Genomic DNA, 10,452 nt, shown 5'->3' with positions numbered 1-10,452 from the left:
TCCAGGTAAACCCTTGCAGGGGTTTCCTGCTGGCCCCTTCTCTGATTTATGAGGTATTGGGGGTGGTCTTGGGTTACACCCCTTCTGTGTTATATGTATGGGGGTGGTCTTGAGCACCAGGGCGGGGAATTTCAAAAGTTAATACGTATAGGAGTTTGCCCACCATTGTTCTGGGTCCCTCTCCCCCTTTGTGTGTGTGTGGGGGGGGGCACCCTGTTGCAACAGCTTTAAGAAAGATCAGGCTTACGAGCTGCTTTGCTTCTCTTTTTTTTATAAAATATTTATTGAAATTATGCAAAAAATTACACATAAAAAGAAAAACAAACACTAACAAACACAAGCTAACGAGAAAGTTAACAAAAAAAAAACAACCTAGAAAGAAGACGAAAAGAAGAAAAAAAAAAGATAATGGTACAAAATACAAAAACCAGATAACTAAGAAATAAAAAAAAAGAAAAGGGAAAAAATATTTTAAAAAAGAATAAATCCATTTTTCAGTCTTTAAGCTCATTTGCTTATTTCCTTGACCTCCTCACACCTCCCCTTTTGTATTCCCGTCTTTTCAGCAAATCCTTACCCTCTTTCATTTATCTTTACTCTGTATCTTAACCTATTGTAACTATTTTCATCCGTATATCTATATTTACCTGTTCTTATTAACCTTATTACCAAAACCAATTCTTTTCAGTCCAACATCATTTTAACATTCATTAGTTTTACAGTATTTCTGCAAATAGTCTTTGAATTCCTTCCAATCTTCCTCCACCGTTTCTTCTCCCTGGTCTCGGATTTTGCCAGTCATTTCTGCCAATTCCATATAGTCCATCACGAGCTGCTTTGCTTCTCAACATTCTCTGCTTGGCCTCTGTTAGTTCCTCCTACCGATAGAGAACCTACCAAAGGACTCTAAGCAGGGAGAAGAGTTGGTGAAAGAAGACTGGAAGAAATCTAAAGACTATTTACAGAAATATTGTAAAATTAATGAATGTTAAAAGGATGTTGGATAGAAACTAAGGGGTTTCCAGCTGTAATGCTTTAGGAGATACAAAAAAAAAGGTTTATAAATGGGTAAAAGCTTAATGGTAAGGATTTGCTGAACTAACAAATTGAAATAAAAAATTCCTTCCAGTAGCACCTTAAAGACCAACTAAGTTAGTTCTTGGTATGAGCTTTCGTGTGCATGCACACTTCTTCTTTCTGAAGAAGTGTGCATGCACACGAAAGCTCATACCAAGAACTAACTTAGTTGGTCTTTAAGGTGCTACTGGAAGGAATTTTTTATTTTGACTATGGCAGACCAACACGGCTACCTATCTACTAACAAATTGAAGTGGAATACAAAGAAGGGAGGTATGAGGAGGTCTGGGGAAATAAGCGTAAGGAAGATATGTTATGGAAAATTATCTGTTTTTTAACTGTTTTTATGTTGTATTTTGTTTCTTTTTATTTTTTCATTGTTATATTTTAAAAAACTTTAATAAATATCTTTGGGGGGGGGGAAGAGAACCTACCAAAGGACTCTAGATGAGCTCTTGGGAGCCCCATAAGCGAAAAGGAGTTGTTCTTTTTCTTATAACAATATCACGGGATAGGACGTCCCTATTTTGCGTGGGAGAAACGCTGGAGAATATCTGAGCGCGCACCACCTTTGCCAACGCTGCTGGACGGGTCCCGCTCCCCCGCAGCTCCAGCCGCTTCGCCGGGGGGACGATGCCCGGGAGCGCGCATTCCCCCGCCCGCCCCGCGGCGCGCTCGCCCTCCCCTCCAGCTCCGGGCTCCTCCCCTTCGCGAAGCCGGCCCCGTTCCGCCCCTCCGCGGCTGCCGTAGTCGGGCGCCGCCGCTGCCGCTGTCCCTTCCCTTCCCTTGGCTCCCACGTGGTTGCCGGGCAGGAGCAGCTGCGGTGGCGGCGGCGGCGGCGGAGTAAGTGGCCGGAGCGGCTCTTGGCGGAGGGCAGGCGCGGGGAGCGAGGGGATCCCTTGGTGGAGGAAGGAAGGAGAGGGAGAGGGACCCCGGCTGCGCCCCGCTCGTATGCCCTTCCTAGCCTGGCTGCGGTCGGGGCGTCTGGCCGCTCATTCCCTCGGGAGACCAGCCGGTGGCTGGCGGCTGAACGGCATGGCTAGCGTAGGTATCGCCTCTTGATCTTCGTCCGGCAAAGCTTCCTTACAATATGACTTTGATCAGCTGGGGCTTCTTAAGAAAGGTGTTCACTTCAGGGCGCAGGAAACTGCCTTGATGCGGAGCTAACTCAGGGCTGCCGCCTCTTGAAGGGTTTGAGAGAGGGGACCTGGAGATGCCACCGGGGGGGCGTTCGGCATCATCGTCATCCTTGTTCTTACTATGAATTAAATTTCTATACCGCCCTTCATCCGAAGATGACTGGGCGGTTTAGGAAGACACAAAGTTTCATGCGGTAATAACAAACCCAATCCATACAGAAAAAGAGATTCAGTGCAGATAAAAAGATAAGATGCATGCCACTGGGCTACAGCCTTTCCCTATGCAACGTGGTGTTTCTGTTGGTTTATATTCCGTTCTTTTTAAAAAAGTGTAGTTTTACCTCTTTGTCCCCTGAATTGCAGGGATTCTTCTGTTGTTGATGCGTTACCTGATCTTAAGAGATGTGCCTTGTGAGCTGCGCCAAAGTTGCTCGTTTCAGCTCGGCGTATGGCCTTGCGTTGAATGATGATGTCTGTATACGTATCTATATGTGAAGCAGAATTAAAACGCCACCAAAACCCCCAGTAGCTCCTTTTGGACTTACTTGCTTAGTTGCCTTAAGAGAACTGTCTTTTGTCAGTTGATTTTGAGTGGCCGATTCAATATCTGTGTAAAGAAGGTTTCTATGGCTGACGTGCCCTTTAAATGAAGGACTTCATTAGCTTTCGGATGATCTCTTCTAGTGCTTTGCAATGGCCGAGGAGTTGAGAACCGTGGCCGGCAACCAAGCCAAAAGGCTGAAGAGTAGCTGCAGCAACATAGAGGAGGCAGCGGAAGAAGTTGGAAAGCAGGAGGAAAACGGGCATGAAACGAAACGGATCAAGACCAGTGGGGAAGAGGTGGAGGACGGGGTGAAGAGGTTCCCCAAAAGGAAGGTTGTGATGCTGATGGCATATTCAGGGAAAGGCTATCATGGGATGCAGGTGAGTGGTTCAGGTACTTATGCTTGGGGAGTGTGTGTGGAGTTGCCAGGCTAATTTGTCATTGGCCTTTGCGTAGGCATGTAGGTATGAGATGAGGATGGGGATTGGTGGTCTTGCTGCTGCTGCTCTGTTTTGTTCACCTATTTAAAGCGGTGGGGAACCACTGGCCCTCCAGATCTTTGAGGCTGGTGGGAATTGTAGTCCAATGACATTTGGAGGGCCAAAGGCCCCCACCCCTGGGCTATGATTCTCACAGGTGAATACCACTGCTTCCCCCTGTGCTATAGGGAGCCTTCACTGCCTTTGTGACAGTAGAATTTGAACACAAGGCTGCAGAGCGGAAGAAAAGCAGGGCGACTCCCGTCTTGCCTCCCTTGAAAGACCATGTGCCTTTGGGTCCCCTCTTAGCCACCACTTTTAAGACTTGATGTCTGAGTTTGCTTTCCTCCCTTCTGCCTCTCCATTACTTTTCCCCCACATGCCATGTCTTCTAGATTGCAAATCTGAGGGCAGGGACTCGCCCACTATTGATGTTTGCAAGTTCTTCCTTTTAGCTAAAGGGCAGGCTAAAGAAACCAGACCAGATACCACATTAACACCTTTCTTTGATCCATCCCAGGCGCTTGTACCTGGGCTGACTTCCTGATCCTTAGCTCATCCTTTGTAGCAGCCAGGCAGCTCCAGCTCTGGCGAGTGAGATGCATTCAATCTTTTCTTCTTTTTCATTCCAGCGCAATGTGGGGAATGCTCAGTTCAAGACGATTGAGGATGACTTGGTGACAGCCCTCATTCGATCAGGCTGCATCCCAGAGAACCACGGTGAAGACATGAAGAAGATGTCTTTCCAGAGATGCGCCCGGACAGACAAGGTGATGCGGTTTTGCGTGTGTGAATGGGAGTTTCAACAGCATGGAGTGTCGGTATTGTGGATTGCAGCCCTGGGGAGCTCCTGCCACACAGTTTAGAAAATACTGAGCTTGATGGGCCAATGGTCTGACTCTGTATAAGGCAGCTTCTTATGTTTCTATATGTGGCACCCTAACACATATGTAAGATACATGGTCCCCAGGTTATGGTTCGGCATAGAGACCCTTGCATTCTTCAACTCAGTTCCATTTTGTTTGCTTTCAGATTATACTAACTTCCTGAATCCATGCTTAGGACCCTCAGCCCATCACTGTCTGATGGAGACTTTTCTGTTTCCCTCCCCACTGTTGATTTTAATCCTTACCTGTTGATCCACGCAGGGTGTATCTGCAGCTGGGCAGATCGTGTCGCTGAAGGTCTGGTTGATAGACGATATCTTGGAAAAGATAAACCACCATCTTCCTCCTCATATACGAATTCTAGGTAAGGGAGTAAATAACAGGAGCTTTTGGTTGTGGGCCTTGATCTCGGTGATCTCACCTTTCAATCTTTCATAACCAGAGCAATAGGGATGAGCCCTTCTCGCCAGCTTGTAAATGCATAGGCGAGGTGGGCCTTGGTGTTGAGGGTGCTTTGAGTTAAGCTCTGTGACATCAGAAGACCCCTCCTGTCCCCCAGGTGCAGGAGTAGCCAACCTGGAGCCCTGCAGATGTTGGACTCCAGTGTCTATCAGCCCCAGCCAACATAATCAGGGGTTAGGGATGATGGGAGTTCTCATCCAACCACTTGACTACCCGGCTCTTCTGGATAGACTCCAGAAGGGACCTACAATTAATTAGGAACACCACGTTTCCTCATTGGTATCCACATGAGAACAGAGCATTTTAGAGCTCGTTAGATGACCAAAATCCTTGCCAGCTTTCTTAAGAAATGCCTTTACTGAGTTGCGTTTCCAAGTGATGCCGGCCGCAGTCTTGGATGGCCGCTATAACTAAGGTCCCATTCAAAGACAGACTTTGCATTTGTGGTCAACCACAGGTGAAAGACAACACTCATTATCTGTTAACCTGCCCCTTATATAGGTTTCTGAAACTTTGGTTCTCAGGGACAGCTCAGTCGGTAGAGCATGAGACTCTTAATGTCAGGGTCGTGCGTTTGAGCCCTCTGCTGGGCGAATAGTTCCTGCAATACAGCGGGTTGGACTAGATGATCTTCGTGATCTTTTCCAACTCTACAATTTTATGATTCTGTAAAAGCATCATAGCAGAAAGGGTTTGGTTTCTTTTGAGTGACAGTAATATCTTTGTAATGCACAAAGTAACCTTTTCTGCATTGTTTACAAAAAAAATCAGGAAAAGGGGGTTAGATAAAATCACTATACATTGTTTCCGTGATTCAGAGGTTTAATCTGAGATATAAGCCTCTCTTACATCATGGAAGTCCGCTTATATTATGTAGGTGTGTGTGTGTGTGTGTGTATTGCATTATTTTATTAATCCTATTGCTGCAAGTTTGTCATGGCCTTTGGCTAGAACAATAAACTTCTGAACTGGCTCCCCATGGCTCTGGAAGGTCAGGAGAGGCAGGGTCATAGAATCATAGAATCATAGAGTTGGAAGAGACCACAAGGGCCATCGAGTCCAACCCCCTGCCAAGCAGGAAACACCATCAGAGCACTCCTGACATATGGTTGTCAAGCCTCTGCTTAAAGACCTCCAAAGTAGGAGACTCCACCACACTCCTTGGCAGCAAATTCCACTGTCGAACAGCTCTTACTGTCAGGAAGTTCTTCCTAATGTTTAGGTGGAATCTTCTTTCTTGTAGTTTGGATCCATTGCTCCGTGTCCGCTTCTCTGGAGCAGCAGAAAACAACCTTTCTCCCTCCTCTATGTGACATCCTTTTATATATTTGAACATGGCTATCATATCACCCCTTAACCTCCTCTTCTCCAGGCTAAACATGCCCAGCTCCCTTAGCCGTTCCTCATAAGGCATCGTTTCCAGGCCTTTGACCATTTTGGTTGCCCTCCTCTGGACACGTTCCAGTTTGTCAGTGTCCTTCTTGAACTGGACACAGTACTCCAGGTGAGGTCTGACCAGAGCAGAATACAGTGGCACTATTACTTCCCTTGATCTAGATGCTATACTCCTATTGATGCAGCCCAGAATTGCATTGGCTTTTTTAGCTGCCGCGTCACACTGTTGGCTCATGTCAAGTTTGTGGTCAACCAAGACTCCTAGATCCTTTTCACATGTACTGCTCTCAAGCCAGGTGTCACCCATCTTGTATTTGTGCCTCTCATTTTTTTTGCCCAAGTGCAATACTTTACATTTCTCCCTGTTAAAATTCATCTTGTTTGTTTTTGCCCAGTTCTCTAATCTGTCAAGGTCGTTTTGAAGTGTGATCCTGTCCTCTGGGGTGTTAGCCACCCCTCCCAGTTTGGTGTCATCTGCAAATTTGATCAGGATGCCCTTGAGTCCATCATCCAAGTCGTTGATAAAGATGTTGAATAAGACCGGGCCCAAGACAGAACCCTGTGGCACCCCACTAGTCAGTCTTCTCCAGGATGAAGAGGAACCATTGATGAGCACCCTTTGGGTTCGGTCAGTCAGCCAGTTACAAATCCACTGAGTGGTAGCATAGTCAAGACCGCATTTTACCAGCTTCTTTACAAGAATATCATGGGGCACCTTGTCAAATGCCTTGCTGAAATCAAGGTAGGCTACATCCACTGCGTTCCCTTCATCTACCAGGCTTGTAATTCTGTCAAAAAACGAGATCAGGTTAGTCTGACATGACTTATTTTTCAGAAATCCATGCTGACTATTGGTGATCACAGCATTCCTTTCTAGGTGCTCACAGACTGTTTGCTTAATGATCTGTTCCAGAATCTTCCCTGCTATTGATTGTCAGACTGACTGGGCGGTAATTATTTGGGTCCTCTCTTTTCCCCTTTTTGAAAATAGGGACAACATTTGCCCTCCTCCAGTCTGCCGGGACTTCGCCTGTTCTCCAGGAATTCTCAAAGATGACTGCCAGTGGTTCTGAGATCACATCTGCCAGTTCTTTTAATACTCTTGGATGCAGTTCATCTGGCCCTGGAGACTTGAATACATCTAGTCTAGCCAAATATTCTTGTACTATCTCCTTAGTTATTCTGGGCTGTGTTTCCTTTGCTGAATCATTTGCTCCAAATTCTTCAGGTCGGGCATTGTTTTCTTTATCGGAGAAGACTGAGGCAAAGAAGGCATTGAGGAGTTCAGCCCTTTCTGTGTCCCCTGTTTGCATTTCACCATCTTCTCCTCTGAGTGACCCCACTGTTTCTTTGTTCTTCCTTTTGCTACGAACATACCCATAAAAGCCTTTTTTGTTGCTTTTAACCTCTCTAGCAAGCCTGAGTTCATTCTGTGCTTTAGCTTTTCTGACTTTGTGTCTACACGTGCTGGCTATTTGTTTGAATTCCTCTTTGGTGGTTTCCCCCCTTTTCCATTTTTTGTACACATCCTTTTTTAATCTTAATTCAGTTAAAAGTTCTTTAGATAGCCACCCTGGTTTCTTTAGGCACCTTCCATGTTTCCGTCTCATTGGTATTGCCTGACGTTGTGCTTTTACTATCTCCCTCTTAACAAACTCCCAGCCATCATGAACTCCCTTTCCTTTTAGTATTGCTGTCCATGGGATCTCACCCAGCACTTCCCTAAGTTTTATGAAGTCGGCTTTCTTAAAGTCAAGAAATTGAGTCCTAGTATGCTTGGCTGCTACTTTCCGCTGTATAGTAAACTTCAGAAGAGCATGATCTTTGGCAAGCACAATTTTTTTGCTTTTCCCCACCAGTACCAATGTTCCCCATGACCTGGGGTGAGTTGGCATTTTTTAAGTAGGCCCTTCCACTTAGATGGGAGAAGCTTATGTGCCAGGCCAAAATGATATAATTGCTGATTGTGGAAAGTGAACAGCGCAGCAGTCAAGACAGGCCCCAAGTTGTGCCAGACACGATGCACTTCCTTGTGTGGTCAGTTACACACACACACACACACACCCGCCAACGGAATGTGAATAGTTTTGCCACCTGTACATTTTGAAGCCTCGGTGTACTGAGAAATTTGAGAGTTCCATTAAGCCAAAACTGTGGACCCCTGAACCTAAAGCAGGTCTGGGGGAGCCTGTGATCCTTCTGATGTTGGGACTCCAGCTCCCATCATCCTCTGCAAGGATGGACAATGGTCAAGGATGATGGGAGCTGAGCTTCAGTGACATTCGGAGGGTGACAAGTTTCCCCCCATCCCAGTGGTGAAGTATCCTGGGTCCACGGTTCACCTGAAACTTACTTGATGGGATTGTACAGATCCTGTTAATAGAACATGCGTGTTTTAATCTAGGACTGAAACGGGTCACAGGAGGCTTCAATTCCAAGAACAAATGCGATGCCCGGACATACTCTTACATGCTGCCAACTTTTGCCTTGGCACACAAAGACTGCGACCTCCAGGATGACACGTACCGCCTGAGCACGAAGACGCTGGAGACCGTCAACAGCCTTCTGGCTTGCTACAAGGGGACGCACAACTTCCACAACTTCACCTCTCAGAAGGGGCCCAAAGACCCCAGCGCCAAACGCTACATCATGGAAATGTACTGCGAGGAGCCCTTTGTGAGGGAAGGCATGGAGTTTGCCGTGATCAAGGTGAAAGGGCAAAGCTTCATGATGCACCAGATCCGGAAGATGATTGGGCTGGTGATCGCCATCGTGAAGGGCTTCGCTTCCGAGGCCATCATGGAGCGTTGCTGGGGGGAGGAGAAGGTGGACGTCCCCAAAGCCCCGGGGCTGGGCCTGGTTTTGGAGAGGGTTCACTTTGAAAAGTACAATAAGCGTTTTGGGAATGATGGGCTCCACGAGGCCCTGGAGTGGGTGGAAGAAGAAGAAAAGATTGCTGCTTTTAAAGAGCAACACATCTACCCCACAATCATAAGCACGGAGAAAGAAGAGAAGTCCATGGGGTGCTGGGTGGAGACGCTCTCCAACCACGACTTCAATTCCACTGTCTCGAGGGCACCGGTGGACAACAGGGATTCAAAGGTAACCCAATTGGTGGCCATCACTGCATTCCAAAGTTTAACTATGCGCAGTGTGAAGAAGTGTTTCTTCCATCTGTTGTGAGTCTTGTAACGTGTAGCTTCATTGTTTTTCCACTATGAGAGTGGGAGGAAAACCTTCCTGGATCCACTTTCTCCACGCATTCCATAATTTTTAAACCTGTGTTTATGAATGCCACTGACAGTTGTGACTACGCTGTTTCTTTATCTCCTTTTTCCAGAGTGATGATCCTGAGGGCAGCGATGGATGCGGAGATGACTCGGACTGAACTGAAATCCGCTCCAGAGGGCAGAAATATAACAGTACGTGGGTTGCCCCACACCGTTCTGGGAAACTTCTGCCCGATAACCTTGGGGTCATCTCTCAACTGGTGGTGTTTATCTGCTTGGGTGATGAGCATTGCCCACCAGGCCAAGCTGTGGGAGGAGAAGAAAAAGGACCTTTAGAGCAACTTTGTCTACAGTGGGAAATAATGTCAGCTGGAGCCAATAGTGCATTAATTATGCTTTACAAAAGAATTATGTCATTTTTACTGTGTCCAATGCACAATAGAAAGTAATTAATAATCGGACTCTTAAGACAATGGAAAGGTTTTTTAAGTATCATTTCCCCCTCCTTTTTAAAATGAAGGCCAAAGTTTCTTCCTCCTTTCTTTTGGGCTTTTTCTGATTGTACTTCATTCCAGCTCAGCTTGCAGAAGGGGAGATACCCTCTTCCTTTCCTTAGCTTGCCATGTCTTTGCCTCTGGTGTCCCAAGAGACAAAATAGTTTCTCTGAACAAAATCTGACTGTGGAATATCAAACTTTTCGCTTTCTCTCCCCTTTAAAAAATGAGCTACTTGTTTCAGAGGGCTTTAAAAAGAAAAGTTTGTCTCTGGTTTTTGTTTTCTTTTTTGAGAATAAAATAAAGACTTCTCGTGGCACAATTAGAAAAGGAAAAATCATACCTACGTTTTCTGTGTACGAAATAAAAGAGCTTAAGATTGTGAGAAGAGCCATAATCCTGTTTTTCCTGTGGCCAGCCAGACTCTTTTGGGAAGTTTGAAAGTAGGACCCGAATGCAACAACACTCTCTCCATTTGTGATTCCTAAAAACTGGTACCCAGCAACACATTGCCTCTGACAAAGGAGAGAGAGAACATTGCCATGACACGTGTGTGTAATAATAGTAACAATGGGATGCTTTCCTGCCCTGATCCTAGGTCTGCAATCATATAGTGCCCGGGTCAGTGACTCTGGGGTCATAGTTCTGTGTGGATCTCCCCCTCCATGGGCAGAGAGGGGCAGTTGCATTTGGAGCGACAGGTGCCTCCATCTTCCTTTACTTCATCAGATGAACACCACATCAT

At 46.2% G+C, this 10,452-nt stretch overlaps 1 protein-coding gene across 1 annotated transcript; it reads left to right on the top strand.

Annotated features, from left to right (window-relative positions):
• Positions 1-1,816: 1,816 nt before the first annotated feature.
• PUS1 (pseudouridine synthase 1) lies at positions 1,817-10,095 on the top strand. Its single transcript, XM_083476882.1, has 6 exons — positions 1,817-2,121; positions 2,901-3,140; positions 3,872-4,009; positions 4,388-4,490; positions 8,388-9,085; positions 9,324-10,095. The coding sequence occupies exons 1-6, from the start codon at positions 2,029-2,031 to the stop codon at positions 9,369-9,371; spliced, it is 1,320 nt and encodes a 439-aa protein (XP_083333008.1). The 5' UTR covers positions 1,817-2,028; the 3' UTR covers positions 9,372-10,095.
• Positions 10,096-10,452: the final 357 nt, after the last annotated feature.

This window comes from Podarcis liolepis, assembly GCF_965112155.1.
Source record: "Podarcis liolepis genome assembly, chromosome: 15".
In the NCBI taxonomy this organism is placed as follows: domain Eukaryota; kingdom Metazoa; phylum Chordata; class Lepidosauria; order Squamata; family Lacertidae; genus Podarcis; species Podarcis liolepis.
Note: the sequence above shows the minus strand (reverse complement) of the source record. Positions and strands in the feature narration are given on the sequence as shown.

Bases quoted from the DNA above. Each gene is read 5' to 3' on its own strand.
- PUS1 (XM_083476882.1), top strand. From the start codon at position 2,029: ATGCCCTTCCTAGCCTGGCTGCGGTCGGGGCGTCTGGCCGCTCATTCC. The intron at 4,491-8,387 runs GTAAGGGAGTAA...GTTTTAATCTAG, and splicing joins TCCTCATATACGAATTCTAG to GACTGAAACGGGTCACAGGA. The intron at 9,086-9,323 runs GTAACCCAATTG...TCCTTTTTCCAG, and splicing joins TGGACAACAGGGATTCAAAG to AGTGATGATCCTGAGGGCAG.